At 53.4% G+C, this 20,523-nt stretch overlaps 2 protein-coding genes across 2 annotated transcripts; both read left to right on the top strand.

Moving 5' to 3' along the window:
- The first annotated feature begins 5,312 nt into the window (after positions 1-5,312).
- LOC134522590 (olfactory receptor 14A16-like) lies at positions 5,313-6,335 on the top strand. The gene has a single exon (XM_063350360.1). It carries the CDS (start codon positions 5,319-5,321, stop codon positions 6,333-6,335), a length of 1,017 nt encoding a protein of 338 aa, XP_063206430.1. The 5' UTR covers positions 5,313-5,318.
- Positions 6,336-19,370: 13,035 nt separating this feature from the next.
- LOC134522503 (olfactory receptor 14A16-like) lies at positions 19,371-20,303 on the top strand. Its single transcript, XM_063350222.1, has one exon. It carries the CDS (start codon positions 19,371-19,373, stop codon positions 20,301-20,303), a length of 933 nt encoding a protein of 310 aa, XP_063206292.1.
- Positions 20,304-20,523: the final 220 nt, after the last annotated feature.

The following is a 20,523-nucleotide window of genomic DNA, read 5'->3' as shown; positions in this document are numbered from 1 at the left end:
AAGTCGGGAGTTACTTGAGCCAGCTCAGTCCTTACCAGTCGATGAGACTGGAGGGGTGGCGTCCAAGGGAGCTGAGAGGGCAGGGCGATGCCACAGTAAAGCCACTCCCCATCGTCTTTGAAAGGATCTGGAGTTTGCGGGAAGTCCTTAACGACTGGCAGCACCCAAAGGCTGCATGCACTTTCTGAAAAAGGCCCAAAGGGCAAAAGCCAAAGGGTTTAGGCTGTCCCCATTGCAAGCGCACTTGGATTCCATTTCTGGGTACTGAATAGAGAAGGGACTGAATTTGCCCCGGGGAGACCGTGCCTGGCCATCCTCTTTGCTTCCTCTGATGAAAGGACGGGATTGCTGGATGCGGGGAGAGCAGAGGTTGTCTTTTACCTCAAAGTCAGAAAGGCTTTCAGCCTCATTCCCCACGAAATGCCGGTGTCCGAGTTAAGTCATTATGGTCCACACGGGTGAATAAGTGGGCAGGTAAAAAAACAGTTGGACAGTGAGGCTTGGACGGATGTGGTCAATGCGTGCTGCTCTGCCTGGAAGACTCTAGCTAACAGGGTCCTGCAGAGGTCTGGCGTGCAACTTGCCCTATTTAACGCATTTTTAATCACCCAGCCAAGATCAGAGAGTGCTTTTTCGTAACATTTGTAGGTGACAGTCCTTTGAGGAGAGCAGACACTACAGTGGCGGGCAGGGACATCATCCCAAAGGACCTAGACAGGCTGGAGCCATGGAAGGAACCTCATGATATGCCATCAGGATAAATGCAAAGTCCTGCTCTTGAGGTGGACTAAGCTCCTGCAAAGACAGAGGCCTGCGACTGCCTAGGTTTAAGAAGCAGTTCTTCAGGAAAGGCTGCGATGGTCCTTGTGTTGCATTAGGCAAAACATGGGCCATTCAGCAAAGGAGGCCAACAGCATCCCGGGCTGTATGAGCAGGAGCACAGCCAAGGGCAGTGATTATCTTGCTCTGCTCAGCACACGTTAGACCACATCCAGAACACTTTACCAGGTTTTGGTGCCCCGCAATACCAGAGAGACCTTGGCAAACTGGAGCCCGTTCAGTGGAGGTCAAGAAACATGGTCAGGGCTGAAGCACCTGCCCCGTTAGGAGGGGCTGAGGGAGATGAGCTTGTTCAGACTGGAGAATGGAGGGCTTTTGGGAAAGGAGCCTTTCACTGCCTACAGCGCGGTTTCCAATTAGACACTCTGGTGCAAGAGCGGAAGACAAGAGGCAATGGGCCTCCTTGTTCTTGGTGAAGAGAAGAGGGTCAGGCTTGATATAAAGAGAAATATTTGACACTTGAGGACAGTCAGACATTTTGCAGAGAGTGTGTGCTGCTTCCGTGCCTGGAATTTTCAAAGACCCACCTGGATAAAGCCATGAGCGAGCTGGTGTGACCCTGCTTTGACTAGAGCGTTCGTCTATAGACATCTTGCAAGGTCACTTCCAGCCTGAATGGAAAGTTCCCGGAATAGGCCAACATTTGCCACCCTGAGACCTGGAATCTGCACTGCTCCTCTTCCTCACTCCCTTGGGAGCTGAGACTTCACTCTTTGCTACTAGAGCCAAGGCTGACAAGGACGACGCAGGTTTTCCAATCCAGATGAGCATCACATTGGTTGGCCCATCTGGCAGCTGTGCTAAAAAGCTGAGGCAAAGAGCCTCCAGACACCTAAAGGAGCATTTGCCCGGTGCTCTCCTGTGAATGTCAGGGGGTGCTGGGCTGACTTTTGCCTGCCGGGTGCCCACCCAGCTTCACTCCAGCTCCCCCACCTTCTTCACTCGCCTTGCTGTCTGCAGGGCTGTTTCTCTCCATGAGTCTCACTCCTCTCTCTTTTAGCCTTTCTTCAATATGCTGTCACAGAGGTGCCACGAGAATTGCTTACGGGCGCAGCTTTGGGCAGTGGCATGTCCGTTTTGGAGCCAGCTGAAATGGGCTCTCTCTCACATGGAGTCAGCTCTTGATCTCTTTTCTCCTAAGCTGCCTCTGCACTCCCCCTCACCCCTACCAAAACCTATCCATGTCAACTCAATACACAGGGCCATTGATGTCCCCAGGAAGACGCGAAGTCATTGATGATCCCAAGACTCCCTCAGGTTGGTTAAGTAAGAGTTGGTCCACTTCCTCTCCTTGATTACTGGTTCTTTATGTCAGAGCAGAGATGTGCTGGACCTCAGTCGTGGCACCAGGGCCAAGCTCAGGCGTGCAACAGAGCAAGCTGTTCCCAAGTGCCCAAGTACCATGCAGGCAAAAGGTTTGGTTCAGAGCATGCTGGGGGGGGATGGCAGATGGCAACGTAAAGGCGAAATGAGGAGATCAAACCCTGCTCTCTTCAGGACGAGAGAGAAGCAGGGCTGGATGGTGCAGCCCCGGCAGGAGAGGGTTTTGCTGTCTGTGGGGTCTCTGCAGCCCCAGAGGGCCTGTGGTGCAGGTGAAGCTGATCTCCAGGAAGGACAAGGTGCTTTTCAAAATGTCCTTGGCTATAGACATCCCGTGATCCAGGAACACTGTTCCTTGACTGCGTCATCACAGGTATGACTGAAGGATGTGGGAGAAGCACTGCCTACATCTACTGGATTGAGATGGGACAGGACTTGCCTCACTGCAGTTGCTTGAATGAAAGCACCGAACGTGTCTCAAGTTCTCTTGGGGTCTCTTACACGGCTGCTCTGAATGGGGATGGTGTTCGTGCAAGTCTTGTGCTGTCCCTGCTGGCTGCACGCAGTTGTGCTGGAGAGCCCTGGCACCTCAGGCAGCACCACGGGATGGAGTTAGCCTTGAAATTGGGCAGCTGCCCTGAATTAGGTTAGGCATTGTAGGGGTGTCAATGAGAAACCAGCCCTAATGGAGATCTGGTAAAGACAGCTGGTGGAGAAGAGAGAGAGAGAGAACTCTTCCAGTGGCAATGACTCCATTTGCTCAGAGGAATAGCTCTATAGGCTGCCCTGGACATATTGAGCAGGAACAGGCTTCATTGTCCTAAACATGGACATCTGCTGTCACTTCAGCTGGCCAAAGCAATGTCCCAAAATGACGGCCCCAGACGCTGCCCTGTCCCGCTGAACCGCTCCGTTAGAGCTTACTGTTACCTGCAAGTGTTCTGGACCACCTCTGGCACCTCAGATGTCCCCTGTTGTTTGCGAGGGTACAGGAGGTAGGGGAGATTTCTCCCTTTCACTATTTGGATGTCCTATCTCATAGTGGGACAAGAAGAGGTGATTCTTGGACCTAGATTCTTGGTCCAAGAATCAACTCTTCTTGTCCCTAACTCTGTCTCTGGGAGGGGAAAGAACCCAGCTGGAAAGAAGTCTCTCTCTCCAGCTGAGGAAGGGAACATCAGTAAAGACTTCAGTTTGTTTCACAGGCGGTTCCCCTGGAGCCCCAGGGAGATGTTTGAGGGAGCCAAGAGGGGACAGAGGAAGCGCTGCCTCGGGCTGGTCCTCTGCTGCGGAGCTGGGCTGGGCTCCTGGGACGGAGGGAGCTCATGGCAAGCGGGCAGCGCTGCAGAGAGACAGCTCTGCCCAGGAGCAGGGCTGGGGGCACTGCCTGCAGGCAGCGAGAGGAGATCTGTGAGGCTGAGAGAGCTTAAAGCAGTTGGGAGTGGGAGGACGTTGAGACCTCTTTGGGGAAGAAATCTTCACAGCCCTCTGCGCGGTAAGCCTCTGGCTGCAGGGCACTGCAGCTTCAGTTCCTGGAGGGATCTCCTAGACCTGGTGCCTCTGACAGCCGATGGCATCTGTCAGGAGGACTCTCTTAGTTTCTCTACTGTACAGGAGGAGGGTGTGCTCCCGAGCAGGGCTTCCCTGCTGCGCCATCAGAGGCACAGGGCACGACGGCTGCTTTCTGCTGGGGATGGTTGTGGAGGTGTGCAAGTGGGCGTGCAGCCAGGGGTGCCCAGGGCTGTCCTTCAGAGCAGGGTCCCTGCACCCCAGGGGCTGTTTGCCGGGGCAGGGCCTCTGCCGTCTGCCAGGGTCAGCTCTCAGCCTGCCCGGGGAGCTGCCCCCGGAGCTTCTGTGGGGAGAAGCTGTGGGTGGAAGGAGAAACTCCGGCAGGGCAGGGCCCTGCTGTCGAGGGGGTGCTGCGTGGTTCGGGGCTGCCCACAGCTGCAGGTGACTACAGGAGACTTTTCAAGAAGCACAGCGAGGCAGGCTCTGCCTGAAAGGCAAGGATTCTCTTCTTTTAATCTCCTGCTCTGCGTTTTCTGGGTGGGCAGAGAGCTTTATCTCTCAGTTCGGGAGGAGGCACTGAAATTCCCAATCTGTTTCTGTTAGAGGTGAATGAACCAGGGAGTATCAGGAAGCAACACCCTGCTGCTCACAGACAGCACCAATATCGCTTTTCCAGCCTCATCAGGGTTGTTCGATGTCCCCACGGGAGCCTGCACAGCCAGAGATGGCCCTGGGCAGTGCCCTGCTGCCGGGAGGGGTGTGCAGGGCAGAGCTGAGCCCCCAGCGGGTGGGATGGGCTCTGGGGGCACTGGCAGGGAGGAGACCTGGGCGCAGACAAAGGGCTCCGGGCAGGGGCAGCTCCAGGCAGCAGAGACATGGGCAAGGGCTGGGGGGAAATGCCGACATGCACTGGGGAGGGGGCGTTCAGGCAGCTCTCTTTTGGTCCTTCACTGGAGTTGTCTTCTGGGCGTTGACTGAGGGGCAATGACGTCACTCTCTAGAGCACCCCATCTCTGGGACCCCTGACTGTCCGCTTTGCCTGTCCTGCTGGGCTTGCCAGCTGCCCCCAGAAAGGCACAGCTCTCCGGTGGGATCCCAGGGAGGGCTGAGCCTTTCCTCGGGGGTTCGGCACTCTCCTCTCCGAGTCCTTTGCTTCTCGCTGGGAGGGGTTGTGTCGTGTCCTGCTGTCTCCATCACACTCACAGCTCCATCTCTGGGCTGAGACAGAGAAGAGTTCGCAGATCTGCTCTTTGAACCAGTGCTCCTCTGCTCCCGTGGGAGCTCAGCTGTTTGGGTTTTATGCAAGAGCAAGTTGTGTGTGAATTCGTCTTCAGGTGCAGCACAAGCAAAAGTGCAGGACAGATGGGAAAAAGACTGATGGACACTGCAGCTCTCCTGGCTCTGCACTAAGCCAAAGGGAGCTGAGCCTTGTCCCGTCTTGCTTGTCCCGTCTCAAGACTCTTCCCATGTTTAGTGATAAAACTGAGGATTTCTGCCCTTAAAAAGAACACTCACCAGACGTGATAGTGAAAAATGAAAAACACAGACAACGTAAGAAAAAGGGAGCATCTTTGCTCAAAGAAGGCTGTCCTAATTTTTCCCTGTGTTTTTCCTTCTTTGGACAGAGCCCCCGTGACAAGAAACAGCAAATGTCCAACAGCAGCTCCATCACCCAGTTCCTCCTCCTGGCATTCGCAGACACGCGGGAGCTGCAGCTCTTGCACTTCTGGCTCTTCCTGGGCATCTACCTGGCTGCCCTCCTGGGCAACGGCCTCATCATCACCGCCGTAGCCTGGGACCATCACCTCCACACCCCCATGTACTTCTTCCTCCTCAACCTCTCTGTTCTTGACCTGGGCTCCATCTCCACCACTCTCCCCAAATCCATGGCCAATTCCCTCTGGGACATCAGCGTCATCTCCTATGCGGGATGTGCTGCCCAGGTCTTTCTGCTTGCCTTCTTCTTTGAAGCAGAGTTTGCCCTTCTCACCATCATGGCCTACGACCGCTACGTGGCCATCTGCAAACCCCTGCACTACGGCACCCTCCTGGGCAGCAGAGCTTGTGTCCACATGGCAGCAGCTGCCTGGGGCAGTGGCTTTCTCACTGCTCTGCTGCACACGGCCAATACATTTTCACTGCCCCTCTGCCAGGGCAATGCTATTTACCAGTTCTTCTGTGAAATCCCCCAGATCCTCAAGCTCTCCTGCTCACACGCCTACCTCAGGGAAGTTGGGCTTCTTGTTCTTACTGTCTATTTATTGTTTGGGTGTTTTGTTTTCATCGTGGTGTCCTATGTGCAGATCTTCAGGGCCGTGCTGAGGATCCCCTCTGAGCAGGGACGGCACAAAGCCTTTTCCACGTGCCTCCCTCACCTGGCCGTGGTCTCCCTGCTTGTCAGCACTGCAGTGTTTGCCCACTTGAAGCCCCCCTTCCTCTCCTCCCCATCCCTGGATCTGGTGGTGGCTGTTGTGTACTTGGTGGTTCCTCCAACAGTGAATCCCCTCATCTGCAGCCTGAGGAACAAGGAGCTCAAGGGTGCCCTCTGGAAGGCCTGTGATTCTACCAGTTTGCTTCAGCAGCAGCGAATCTCCCATCTCTCTTTACAAGTGACCTCGTATTTATTTCCGGCAGCATTTGTCTTGTGGTCATTGTATCAGTTATAAACCTGTCACTACACAAATACTTGCTTTTTTCATAGAATCATAGAACGGTTTGGGTTAGAAGGGACCCTATAAATCATCCCTGCCGTGGGCTCCTGTACCTGCTGAAGACTCCTGTTCTTCAGGGCGCTATCAGGAGCTACCAGAAGAGCACAAGAGGTGTCCAGAGACACCGCGTGCCTTGCGTTGGGTGCACAATGGATGGAGTTTCACAATAAGGTAAAAGCAAAAGATGGCCAGGCTAATGAGGGCCATGGGCTAGATCCCGTGATGAGCCTGACACACTCCCTGAGAGAGACGGAATGTCCCGTGATTGTCCACAGAGCCCTGGGAAGGGTCTGCTTCCCAGCCTGGCCAGCACAGCCAGTGTGGGCTCTCCTCGTTGCCCAGGGGCTCCACAAGCCCCTTGCTCTGCAGAGCAGCACCACCAGCTCGAGGCCTTGCAGGGAGCATGGGGAGGGAACCAGGAATGTCTGGCCAGGCAAGCACTGACCGGGTCAGCTGGGGAAAGACTCTCTGGGGAGCAGGCCTGTCCCTGGAGAAGCACGGGGCACCGCGTGCATGTCAGAAATGAGATGTGAGAAGGAGAATCAGGTTTCTCTGTCACACATCAGCTCGCAGCAGCTCCTGCGCGACAAGGGCACTGCTGGAGGCTGCCCAAGCAGGAAGGCTGATAAGGACAGAGCCGAGAGGGCTGTCAGGGGACTGTGCCAGGGTTGCATCTCCCCGCCCTGAATGAACTTACCCTCTACCGTTCCTGTGCAGCAGGTCTATGGGACCACATTTGGGGCAGCAGGGCCGTGCCAGTGACGGACAGTGCGCTGGCAGCGGCCTCGAAGCAGCCATTAGGAAGTGAAAGCAAGGACAGGCTACAGAAAAGGCTTTGATATTTAGTGCCTGTGTCACACGGGCATGTTTTGAGAAAAGGCAAAGCTCACCTGTACTTGATGGTGGCATGAGAAGTCAGGAGTCCCTCCTCTCTGCCCCTGATTTTACTCAGCCCCTGTATGTTCCTCTGTTGGGATGAGTGGTTTTGTGATGTGCCTCTTTGCCTCAAAATGGCTCCTCCCAGCTGTTGGCCAGTCAGGGTCCTGTAAAAGAAGCGACTCGCAAGCAACACCTCAATTTGGGTCACCTTTGCCTGCTTCGCGCCCTCTCTTCTTCTGTCATCGTCTCCGATGGACTCCACATCCAATATCCATCAGCTTCCTCTTTACCGGCATCTGTCTCTGCCCTGCCTCCATGGGATGGCAGAGCTGTCGTGGGACAGGCTGGGTGGTGGGAGGGCAGCCATGGATGGGTAGGGTTCCTCAGGAAGGCAGGCAGGGTGGTGAGGAGGCAGAGGTGTGCTCTGTGCACAGGGGAGCAGGGAGCGCAGAGCGCCTTGTCTCGGAGGAAGCCTTGTAGTCGCTGCTCCAGCCTTACGTGGGTAGTTGAACCACCACAAAATCTGCTGCAAGGTCAGTGGCGCTGGAAAGAATCAGCCCAAGAGAATTCCAGAGGATGCTGAAGACAGGTTTTGGCCGAGAAAGCTCCTGAGCTGACCACATTTGCACTCTTACTCACAGACAAGGAGGAACTGGATGGGGCTCATAGAATCACAGCAGTTGGAAGGGAGCCATGAGGATCATCAAGTCCAACTCTTGACTCCACACAGGGCAACCTGCAAGTTAAGGCACATATCTAAGAGTGTTGTCACGTCACTTCTTGATCAATGGCAGGCTTGGGGTCATCGACCCCTTGACCACTCTTCTAGGGAAGAACTTACTTCCAATAGCCAGACTGAACTTTGACAGACACAGCTGTAAGCCATTGCCTTGCATCCTATCACCAGACACTAGAGAAAAGAGGTCAGCACCTCCCTCTGCACTCCCCAGCAGGAGGACGTTGAAGACAGCAACGAGGTCACCCCTTGGCAATGAGAGTCACCCCTCACATCACAAGGCCCTTGTTACGTCCTGGTCTGACTACGTTTGGTCCGGGAGGGGTTCGGGCTGATTATGAGCATGAGATTAAGACACAAATGAGGTCAGATGCCGCTCACTGCAGATTTATTGTTATTCCCCAGCATTAGTCAGCAAGACGAGCAATAGAGTAAAGGAGGAAATAGAGAACAGGAAGAAAAGAGAGAAGCAGTGTTACGGAGCACAGCAAGAGTATAGTCACCACCACGGGCCCGCTGGCATCTTGACGGTCCTTGGAGTTCAACGGTGTCCCGTTGATCTGTAGTTCTCAAGTGAGGGTGGTGAGGGTCCCAGCTGGGGGCTGGCATGGCACTAGTTTATAGTCCCTGTCGGCTCGTGGTTCAATCCATCAGCATGCGGGTTGTCTTGGCAGGGACAACTCCCACTAGACCGGGTTACTCAAAGATCCCATCCAACCTCGCCTCGAAACCTCCAGGGAAGAGGCATCCACAGCTTCTCTGGGCAGCCGGTGCCAGTGTCTCACCAGCCTCAGAGGGAAAGATTTCTTCCCAATAGCAAAGGTAAATCTACCCTCTTTTAATAGAAAATTTGTCCAATTGCTACACTCCCTGACAAAGAGTTACTCTCCACCTTTTCTGTAGCCCTTTAGGGACTGGAAGGGGCTCTAAGGTCTCCCCGGAGCCTTCTCTTCTCCAGGCTGGACACCCGCAACTCTCTCAGCCTGTCCTCATGGCAGAGGTGCTCCAGCCCTCGGATCATCTTCATGTCCTCTGAACTCACTCCAGCAGGTCCATGTCCTTCTTATATTGTGGGCCCCAGAGCTGGACGCAGGACTCCAGGTGGGGGTCTCACTAGAGTGGAGCAGAGGGGGAGAATCACCTCCCTCAACCTGCTGGCCATGCTGCTCGTGATGCAGCCCAGGATGCAGTTGGCTTTCTGGGCTGTGGCACCCATCGCCAGCTCATGTTGAGCCTCTCAGCAACCAATACACCCAAGGCCTTCTCCTCAGGGATGCTCTCAAGCCATTCTCTGCCCAGCCTGTAGTTGTGCCTGGGTTTGCTGTGACGCAGTGCAGGACCTTGCACTCAGCCTTGTTGAACTTCATGACGGTTGCACGGGCCCAGCTCTCCAGCCTGTTCAGGTCCCTCTGGATGGCAACCCTTCCCTCTAGCGTGTTGACCGTGCCACACAGCTTGGTGTCATCAGCAAGCTTGTTGGGGTGCACACAATCCTACTCTCCATGTTGCCAACCAAGATGTTGAACAGCACCGGTCCCAGTACCAACCCTTGAGGAACACCACTCATCAGTGCTCGCCACTTGGACATTGAGCCATTGACCGCAACTCTTTGAGTACAGCCATCCAGTCAATTCTGTATCCGTCGAGCGATCCTTCCACCAAATCCACGACTCTCCAATTTAGAGACCAGGATGGTGAGCGGGACAGTGTCAAATTCTGTGCACAAGTCCAGGCAGATGATATCCATTGCTCCTTCCTTATCCACAAATGCCTACCACCACCATCGTAGGAGGCCATCATATTTGTCAGTCACGATTTGCCCTTAGTGAAGCCATATTGGCTGTCACCAGTCACCTCCTTATTTTCCATGGGTCTTAGCCAAGTTTCCAGGAGGAATCTCCTCCATGACCTTGCTGGGAACAGAGGCGAGACTGACCGGCCTGTAGTTCCTCAGATCTAACTATATTCTCTTGTCGAAAACAGGTGCTGTGTTTCCCCTTTTTCAGCCAGCAAGAACTTCACGAGTTCTCAAATATGATGGATAGTGGCTTGGTAACTTCATCTGCCAGTTCCTTCAGGACCCACGGATTAATCTCATCAGGTCCCATGGACTTGTGCACCTTCAGCTTCCTTAGATGGTCTCGTACTTGATCGTCACCTGCTGTGGGCAGTACCTCATTCTCCCAGGCCCTGCCTTTGCCTGCTGTGACTTGGGAGGTGTGGCTAGAACCCTTGCCGGTGAAGACCAAGGCAAAGAAGTCATTGAGTACCTCAGCCTTCTCCATATCCCGGGTGACCAGGTCTCCCGTTTCCTTCCTGAGTGGGCACACATTTTCCCTAGTCTTCCTTTTGTCACTGACATAGCTATAGAAGTTTTGCTTGTTGCCCTTGGCGTTCCAGGCCACACTTAACTCCATCTGGGCTTTGGCTTGCTTAACCTGACCCCTGGCTGCTTGGACAATTTCCCTTTATTCCTCCCCGTCTACTTGTCCTTGCTTCCACCTTCCTTCCTTTTTCTTTGATTTACCCTTGGTAACTCCATGCTGATGGTTCTTGGACACGTTCTTCTGCTATTGGTGCCCAGAAATGTCCCCCAGGAAGACTCTCAGTGATGGCACACTGATCACCAAAGTGAGCTTGTGCAGCCTGGGCTTCCCTGGGTTGCACTCTTGGCCTCTTGCACAGAGGAGTGCAAGACCGATTTTTCACTTCTCACAAGAGACCTCTGCCGATCCCATGACCTTTCAAAAGGGATATTCCAAAGAAACATCGATCTTCCCCTGCAACCTCATTACCACTAGTCTCCCTCTAATGCAGCGTGTTTACTTCCTCTAATCTTTCATATACTTACACTTATCCTGGTGCAACGGCCGTTTCTGCAGTCATCGTTTCAGACGCAGGCTGTCTAGGCAAAGGCCCTTTCCATTATTCTCCAGTTTTCTCCTGCCTTTGCTCTTTGCTCATTCAGATACCTCTCACCTGTGCTGCTGCTTTGAGCTTCGGGGATTAAAAGCTTGCCTGTCTTTACACACTCCAACTGTCTCCTAAGCCAGCTCTTTAATTGTGTTTAGATCTATCTTTTTGTGTCTACCTGCCTCAAATATTTCTCATTAAGATTTTCCCTTGCAGAAAGGCAAGCTCCTTAGCGGTAGCTTGTACTTAGCGTATGATTACAGAGTCTATTTTATCATTTATGAAAACTGATTATGCTTTACTTGTCTTTTCTGAGGAACAGGACAAATTCTCCTGTGCCCGTGTGCAGCCAGGTCTCTCAGCTGAGCAGGTGGGAGATGGTGCAATGGGGCTGTAACATCCAGCTGCAGAGGTCAGTGGAGAAGTCTGATGCAAGGAGCAGTGATGGAAGTCCCAGGTGGCCAATGCCAGAAATGGTGGGGTGTGGGAGGTGAGGAGCAAAGCTGTCCACACAGTGCCAGACCCCAAGGGACCGCTTTTCCTCCCTGTCCAGACCTCCTGAGGAGACACTCTGCATCACTGTCCCTTGGAGAATGCTTCTGTCACCTCTTCTTTACACTGAAAAGGAATAAAATATACCCTTGAAAAGCAAGAAATCGCTTTCATTAGATGCACTTGGAAACCTTCCTCCTTAACTACACTACAGAACCTCTCCAGTTAGCTGTACTGCTCTTGAAGACTTGAAGAAAGTTACAAAGAGAGAAATACCTTGTTAGGGCTTTCTGTCTTTTAATGAGCCCCACGGGGTATTTGCTGCTGGGTCCATGAGCCTCAGATCCTGAGAGAAGATTGAACAGAGTGCTCAAGAAATCAGAAGGAAAAACTCCGAGTACCTGGAAGCATTAATGAGCCCTCTGAGGGCCTTTACTGACAAGGCCTCCCCAGGGACTCGTTAGAGCAGATAAGTGGAGGCTGTGACTGCAGGTGGGCAAAGGCAGAGTGCAGGTGGCTGTGATGCTGAGCAAACCCTGGCTTGGTTTGATGCAGCAGAAAGGCCAAGCCCTCGCCCCCCGGCCCTGGCAAGGCAGTTCCTGTCCCTCACTTGTGGCCCAGGGCTCTTCCTGGGGGCAGTGGGATGTGAGGGGGAGCAATGCCAAGGGTAGGAACATCCTGTGGCACCTCCTGGCCTCCCAAAGAAGGGGCAAGGACGAAACAAAGTCCTGAGCTTCAAAAGAATCATCGACTCACACGATCATTTAGGTTGGAGAGGACCTTCAAGATCATTGAGTCCAACTGTAAACCTCACACTGCCACGTCCACCACTACACCACATCCCTACGTGCCACATCTCAACATCCCGTAAACACCTCCAGGGATGGTGACTCAGCCTGGGCAGCCTGTTCCAGTGCTTGACAAACATTTCAGTGAAGAAGTTTTTCCTACTATCCAATCTAAATCTCTCCTGGCACAACTTACAACCATTTCCTCTCTTCATGTATCTCGTTACTTGGGAGAAGAGACAACACCCACCTCCCTATAACCTCCTTTCAGGAAGTTGTAGAGAGCAAGAAGGTCTTCAACCTCCTTTTCTCCAGGCTGAACACCCCCAGCTCCCTCAGACGCTCCAGAACCTTCACCACCTTCGTTCAGCTTCTTTGGAAATGCTCCAGGACCTCAATGTCTTTCTTAAACTGAGGGGACCAAAACTGGACACAGCACTCGAGGTGGGACCTACAGTCACTTCCCGAGTCCTGCTGGCCACACTGGTCCTGATACAGGCCAGGATGCTGTTGGCCACCTTGGCCACCTGGGCACACTGCTGGCTCGTATCCAGCCGGCTGTCAACCAGAACCCCCAGGTCCTTTTCTGCCAGGCAGCTCTCCAGCTGCTCTTCCCCAAACTTGTAACGCTGCATGGGGTTGTTGTGACCCAAGTGTAGGACCCGGCACTTGGCCTTGTTGAACCTCATACCATTGGCCTCGGCCCATCGATCCAGCCTGTCCAGATCCCCCTGCAAAGCCTTTCTACCCTCAAGCAGGTCGACACTCCAGCACAACTTGGTGTCTCCTGCAAACTTACTGAGGGTGCACTCGAAACATTCATACAAATCATTGATAAAGACATGAAAAGGAACTGGCCCCAGTTGTAGGCCCTGGGGAACACCACGTGTGACCAGCTGCCAACTGCATTAAACCCTGTTCACCACCACTTTGGCCACTCTTTGGCCCAACCATCCAGCCAGGTTTTTACCAGCAAAGAGTACGCCTGCCCAAGCCCTGAGCAGGCAGTTTCTCCAGAAGAATGCTTTGGGAAATGGCTGTCAAAGACTTTCTCAAAGTTTAGGTAAAGAACATCCACAGCCTTTCCCTCCTCCACTAAGCGGGTCACCTTCTCATAGAAGGAGATCAGGTTTGTCAAGCAGGACCTGCCTTTCATACACCCATGCTGACTAGGCCTGATCACCTGGTTGTCCTCATGTGCCGCATGATGGCACTCAGGATGATCTGTTCCATAATCTTCCCCAGCACCGAGGTCAGACGACAGGCCTGTAGGTCCCCGGATCCTCCTTCTCTCCCTTCTTGTAGATGGGCATCTGATAAAAGATGGAAAGGGGCTTGGTGAGCTTCTCCAAGAGCTCCCTCAGTACTGTTGGGTGGATCCCATCTGGCCCCATAGACTTGTCTATGTCTAGGTCCTGTAGCAGGTCCCTCACTAGTCCCCTTGGATTACGGGGGCTCCATGCTGCTCCCCATCCCTGTCTTCCAGCTCAGGGGCTGCGTACCCAGAGAACTACTGGTCTTACCGTTAAAGACTGAGGCAAAGAAGGTATGAAGTACCTCAGCCTTTTCCTCACCCATTATCACTATGTTTCCCGCTGCATCCAATAAAGGATGGAGATTCTCCTTAGCTCTCTTTGTGTTTCTAATGTAATTATAGAAACATTTTTTATTGTCTTTTACGGCAGTAGCCAGGTAAAGACCTAGATGGCTTTGGCCCCTCTAATTTTTTCCCTGCATAAGCTCACGACATCCTTGTGGTCCCCCTGAGTTGCCCGCCCCTTCTTCAAAAGGTCATAAACTCCTTTTTTCCCCAAGTTCAAGACAAAACTCTCTGTTTGGCCAGGCTGGTCTTCTTCCCCGCCAGCCTGGTTTTAGGCACATGGGGACGGCCTGCTCCTGTCCAGCCTTCCAGGACTCCTTTGCCCTTCAGGACTGCTTCCCAAGGGACTCCGTCAACCAGGCCTCTAAAAAGGGCAAACTAAGATAACCAGGTACAAAGCACGGAGAGTTATTGCCGTTAGGTGCTCCTGATGGTGGAGGAGAAGCCCAAAAGAAGGAGCTCCGTGACACTGGTATGGTTCAATATTTCGTATCCCAGCTGCAATGAGTAAGGTCAGATGGTCAGTGGAGGAAGCAATGCTTCAGGAGGTTAAAAAAAGATGAGACAGAGCAAAAGAATGTAGAAGGATGAGAAAAGAGGCTCATGGGGACATTCGGGCACAGGCTGGAAGGAAAACAGAAGAATGGAGAGGAGAATCAGCCGAGAACAAGAAGACATCCTTTTCTGCACAAAGAACAAACTTCTTATGGGACTTAGAGTAGGACTCCGCTATAAACAGTAGGTAAGTGATTGGATTTGGGCTCTTGCCCAAGGGTCTCTTTACAGTCGATGGAGAAAAACATAGGGGTTTCTGAATTGTTCTTACTCTAGTCTATTTAAATACATCTTTTAGGATGGGCTAAGGGTAATTCTACTGAAAGATAAAACACCTCAGCAAAGTGGCTTTAACCTTTCATTAGGAGAGAAACAGAGAGAAAGCAGTGTGGAGATGGTGACAAACGAGATGTGGGAAGTAAAGGTAAGCAGGAGAGACGGAGAAAAGGAGAAGGTTTGATTATCAGGGAAAACCAGAGCCAAAGAGGGCAAAGAGGAAAAGCCTGTGTTCTTCCTTCCATCCATTCTTGAACTTTGCCAGGTAGAACAGAAAGCTTTGTAAGCAGATTCCTCCTCAGTCACTGACAACTTTCTTGCTGAAAACCAGTTTTGATAAAACATTCTGGCTGTCAGGGGGAAAAATAAAAGAAGATTTAAAAAGGCGACTCAGAAGAGGGGAAGAAACACAAGGAAAAACCTATGGGTTTGCTTCTTTCAGGAGCCTCACCTTTACCTTCTCGTCCCTGACTGTTACAGCCCTGACCAGCTCTTCCCTGTTTGTAAGGAGGAAGTCCCGCAGGGCACTTCACCTCATGGCATCACAGTCACCCTTGTAAGCAGGACATCCCCAGTGAGCTCCAAAACTCTCCTGTAAGGCTTGCACCTCACCGTGTTGCCCCTTCAGCAAATGCTGGGGTAGTTCAGGTCTGCCATGAGGACCAGGGCCTGCAAACATGACGTTTCTTCCAGGTGGCTGAAGAAGGCCTCATCTGCTTCCTCTTCCTGAGCAGGGGATCCATAGCAGACAGACATCCACCCACCACAGCGGTGCCCATGTTCTGCCCTCCCGTGCTGGCCCTTCAGCTCTCAGTTGAGTCATCTTCCACCCCCCAGGCAGAGCCACAGGTGTTCCTGCTGCTCTCTCCCAGAAAGGGCAACTTCCCCTCTGGGTCCAGACCTATGGCATGATCAGCACCGACCCCCAAGTTTCTCTAGGAGAGATATTTGTAGTGCCCTGCAACTCCTCATGCTCTTCTCTTGTGAGAGGCATCCCAGTCAAGATGAGCCAGCTGCATGCGATCATTAAATGCTGAGCAAACGGTGCTTCAGTCCATGGGGACTTTGTGAAACTGGGATTCGGCCAACAGTAGTCACTTGAAGTTTTACAAGGAGAAGTGGCCAGTCCTGCATCGGTGTGTGCCGGGAGGAAGGGGGAGAATAAGCGCATCCATCAGGACAGGCTGGGACCTGACCGGCTGAGCAGAGGCTCTGAGGAGAAGGACCTGGGCCTGGGCACTACGAGCCAGTAGAGTATGGACACTATGAACAAGGCCAAGCTGCATTAGGAGGAACGCGGGCCACCCAGACAACCTGAGTTCTCGTCCCCCTCAGCTCAGCACCGGTCTGGCCCCACACACATGGCTGTGTCCCAGTGTGTTGCTCCCCATTTCTGAGAAGTAGTGATGGACTAGAGAGTGTCGAGTGGAGGTCTGCCAAGGTGGGGTTGGGGACCTAGTGCACACGACCTGTGTGGGGTGGCTGAGGGACCTGGAGTTCTTCACCCCAGCACTGGGGGGGCTCCAAGCAGTATAGCAGTAGCCTGAGAGTGCTTGAAGGCTGCTTTCAGAGATGACGGACCTTTTCTTTCTCGTAAGGTACAGCATGAGAAAGAAATAACGACGCAACCTTCATTTGGGGAGGTCCAGACTGCACAGGAAGAAAAAGAAATGTCACTCCAAGGGCAGTGCTGTGCTGTAACAAGTCACCCAGAGGGAGACGGGATCAGCCCGAGGCTTTGTGTTTCAAGGAGCAGCCAGGGAGGATGGAGAGATATCAGTAAAGGAAGGAAGATGCTGAGGTGAGAGCAAGGTGTGGTAGCAGGGTGGGTGTCTACAGCCTGCAGAGAAAGAGGTGCAGGTGTGGGACACTGCAGGACAGCCTGTGGTGGAGCTGACAGAGGGATGAAGAAAGTCTGAAATGCACCAACAGAGATGAGCTCTTTCTGCCCTCGGCTACGGCTGCTGTCTCTGCCACTGATGCCTATGAGGAAGCACTTTATCCTGACACCATTAGCGTCTCATTGCCTCCCCTTCGCCGCCCAAGAGCCTGGGAGCTCTTGTTCCACAGTCCTGCCGTTGGCATTGAGCATCCCCACATCACACTGCCCCAGGAAGAGCCCGGAGTTACTCCTGAGGGACAGGATCTCCCTTCCCAGGGGCTGGGGGTCGCGGCTTGGTCCTTTGCCTGAATGTAACCCATCCAGGCTTACTCCAAATCTATTCCGCCTTTACATTCCCTCTGCCTCTCTGCCACCAGTTGACTGCTCTAACCAGCCACTGTGGAGGCTTTGTCGGTAATGGTCCTCAGTGGGACCCATTAATGCTCCAGGAAACTTTGGGGTTTGAATCTGACTTCGACTTCATCTTCCTCTCAGGGTCTGAGTTTCATGGACGCGGTACCAAACCCACCAGAGGGGTCACTAAAACGCCTCGGGCTGGTCCTCTGCTGCGGAGCTGGGCTGGGCTCCTGGGACGGCGGGAGCTCATGGCAAGCGGGCAGCGCTGCAGAGAGACAGCCCTGCCCAGGAGCAGCTCCTCTGCCAAGCGCAGCAGGGCTGAGGGCACGGCCTGCAGGCACCAGGGGAGATGTGTGAGGCCGGCAGAGCTTAAAGGCAGCCTGTGGTGGGAGAATACTGAGAGCTCACTGGGAGAAATCCTCACAGCCTTTGCCACAGTCTCTGGCTGCAGGGCAATGAATCTGCAGCTGCTGGAGGGATCTCCAGAAGCAGGAACAACCCACAGCCTACGGGATCTGCAAGTACAACTCTCACAGTTTCTCTAGCGTAGAGGAGAAGGACAACGTGTGGAACAGGGCTTCCCTGCTGCGCCATCAGAGGGACAGGGCATGATGTGTCTCTGCTGCAGTATAATGTGGAGAGGCTTCCTGGATCAGTCTCCTAAAGCTGGCACGGCCCATGTCTCATGTGATCTGTCAGGAAGGCTCTCAAGGCTCCGTCGGTGTTGAGGATGTGCTCGAGAGCAGGGCGCCCCTACCACATCATCAAAGGTACAGGGCATGTCGGCTGCCTTCTCCCAGGGACGGCTGCAGGGCTGTGAAGGTGGGTGTGCATCCAGGGGTGCTCAGGACCGTCCTTGAGAGCAGGGTCCCCGTGTCCCCGGGAACTGTGTGCTGGGCCAGGGACTCTGCTGCCTGCCCGGGTCAGCTCTCAGCCTGCCCAGGGAGCTCCCCATGGCCCTGTGGGGAGAAGCTATGGAGGGAATGAGTGACTCCACCCAGGGCATGGCAGGGTCCTTCTGAAGTCGGGTGGGTGCTGTGTGGGTCAGGTTTCCAGCTCCAGATCACCCCCAGGACATTTGCTAATGGTCTTTTTGAAGAAGGACTACAAGGCAGCATTTACCTGAGAGAAAAGAAGTTGTAATTTTCCACTCTTGGTGGGATGGATGGGTAGTGGGAGATAGGAATTTCTTTTCCTGTTTAGGATGGCACCTCCCTGCCATCCCCTCAAGTGGGGATACCTTCCCCGGAGACATTTCGTGGTCTCCTCTCCCACACAGTAGAGTTCCCCACCCCTTAATATGCTGGTGATTTAGTCTTGAGTTGCCTTTCTAGCAGCCCAACCACCAAAGAGGAGAAATGCTCGAGTGTCTGACTGTGTCTCCCTGTCCTGACTCTCTTGGCAGAACTTTGGCATGTTCCCCTCTTGCCTCTGCTGCCCTTGTTCTTTCCCTTCTTTTTGCTGTGGTGAGGGCTGAGGATTCAGGTGCAGCTCAGACGCTGATGCTGCATGTCCTGTCACGCGGGTGTATCCATGGAGGAACAGCATCCAAATCCACTTATTTTTGGGGCTCTGGGGACGGCAGTGTGAGGGACTGAGAGTAAGACGACCCTCCCATCAGGATACCCCATCTTTAGGGTAGTTGACTCTCTCCCTGGAGCGTCCTGCTTGGCTGCACGCTGCCCTCCAGAAGGGCACAGCTCTCCCGTGGCATCTCTGTGTTGTCTAGGAGCCCCACAGAGTAGACATGGCAGTGCCAAGGCCACGTAAATCCAGCTGGAGGGCTGAAGGTAGGCAGCCGCAATGAGCCCTCTGTGTCCCTGGCTGGGAGGGGAGAGCCGAGATCCTCCTTGGGTCCAAAGAGATGGCATGAAGGGTTGGGAGACCTGCGCTTGTAAATGGTCTCCCTCTGCTCTCAGCAGTGTCCGGTTTCTTCTCATGGGAATGTCTGCTTGGGATTGTCCTCCAGCTGAGAGAGGTACCAGCACAGGGCAGCTGAGAGCAATTCCGATGGACAAACTCGCTGTCCTCACTCTGCACGGAGGGACGGTCCCCTTGGCTCTTAGGACCCACGAGGTTTCACTTGCAGCACAACAGAAATGACAGGGATTTCTGCCTTGAAAACACCCCTCGGCTGTGGTGGGAAAAGAGAACAGCAACAAAAAGGTGCCCTCAGCTCTGCTCTGCAGTCGGGTGAATTTGGGATGACAATGCTGAAAAGCCCTTTGATGCCACAAGCGGATTTAATCTGAGATCACCCCGTGTTCCTTTTTACCCATGGCTGTAGGGCAGGACTGCATCCTGCAGAGCTCTCAGCTCCCTGCTGGACTGTCAGCCAGCACCAACCAGAGTGTACAGAAAGGACCTTCCAAAGGTCTTCCTGAAAGGGGAGACGCAGTTGGGTGGGGCTCTAAGAGCAATAGAATACTTTTATTTGAAAGAAGTCTGCTCTAATTTCTCACTTTTTTTTTTTTTTCTTCCAGAGACAGGTCCCAGTGCCCAGAGGCACCAAATGTCCAACCGCAGCTCCATCACCCAGTTCCTCCTCCTGGCATTCGCAGACACGCGGGAGCTGCAGCTCTTGCACTTCTGGCTCTTCCTGGGCATCTACCTGGCTGCCCTCCTGGGCAACGGCCTCATCATCACCGCCGTAGCCTGGGACTATCACCTCCACACCCCCATGTACTTCTTCCTCCTCAGCCTCTCTGTTCGTGACCTGGGCTTCATCTCCACCACTCTCCCCAAATCCATGGCCAATTCCCTCTGGGACACCAGCGTCATCTCCTATGCGGGATGTGCTGCCCAGGTCTTTCTGCTTGCCTTCTTCTTTGAAGCAGAGTTTGCCCTTCTCACCATCATGGCCTACGACCGCTACGTGGCCATCTGCAAACCCCTGCACTACGGCACCCTCCTGGGCAGCAGAGCTTGTGTCCACATGGCAGCAGCTGCCTGGGGCAGTGGCTTTCTCACTGCTCTGCTGCACACGGCCAATACATTTTCACTGCCCCTCTGCCAGGGCAATGCTATTTACCAGTTCTTCTGTGAAATCCCCCAGATCCTCAAGCTCTCCTGCTCACACGCCTACCTCAGGGAAGTTGGGCTTCTTGTGGTCAGTGTCTGTTTGGGCTTTGGTTGTTTTGTTTTCATCGTGGTGTCCTATGTGCAGATCTTCAGGGCCGTGCTGAGGATCCCCTCTGAGCAGGGACGGCACAAAGCCTTTTCCACGTGCCTCCCTCACCTGGCCGTGGTCTCCCTGCTTGTCAGCACTGCAGTGTTTGCCCACTTGAAGCCCCCCTTCCTCTCCTCCCCATCCCTGGATCTGGTGACAGCAGTTCTGTACTCCGTGGTGCCTCCAGCAGTGAACCCCTTCATCTACAGCATGAGGAACCAGCAGCTCAAGGATGCAGTGTGGAAACTGATAACTGGATGCTTTCAGAAGCATTAAACTGCTTGTCGTCTTCTGCAAATCACTCCTAATGGAACTCATTGCAGGTTGGTTTTGGTTGGGAGTTTGGGGTATTTTTGCTTTGTTTTCTATATTATAATATTGTCCACAGAGAAATGTCATTATTTGTGCCATTTCTAATTACTTATTTATCCACCTTCTGTGTGACCCAGAGACTGTGTAAAGGAGGAGCCACCCTCCCTCTCTGTTTTAACAAAAT

This window comes from Chroicocephalus ridibundus, chromosome 12, assembly GCF_963924245.1.
Source record: "Chroicocephalus ridibundus chromosome 12, bChrRid1.1, whole genome shotgun sequence".
In the NCBI taxonomy this organism is placed as follows: domain Eukaryota; kingdom Metazoa; phylum Chordata; class Aves; order Charadriiformes; family Laridae; genus Chroicocephalus; species Chroicocephalus ridibundus.
The sequence above is the reverse complement of the archived record's forward strand: the minus strand, read 5'-3'. Positions and strand labels throughout refer to the sequence as shown.

Bases quoted from the DNA above. Each gene is read 5' to 3' on its own strand.
- LOC134522503 (XM_063350222.1), top strand. From the start codon at position 19,371: ATGTCCAACCGCAGCTCCATCACCCAGTTCCTCCTCCTGGCATTCGCA.
- LOC134522590 (XM_063350360.1), top strand. From the start codon at position 5,319: ATGTCCAACAGCAGCTCCATCACCCAGTTCCTCCTCCTGGCATTCGCA.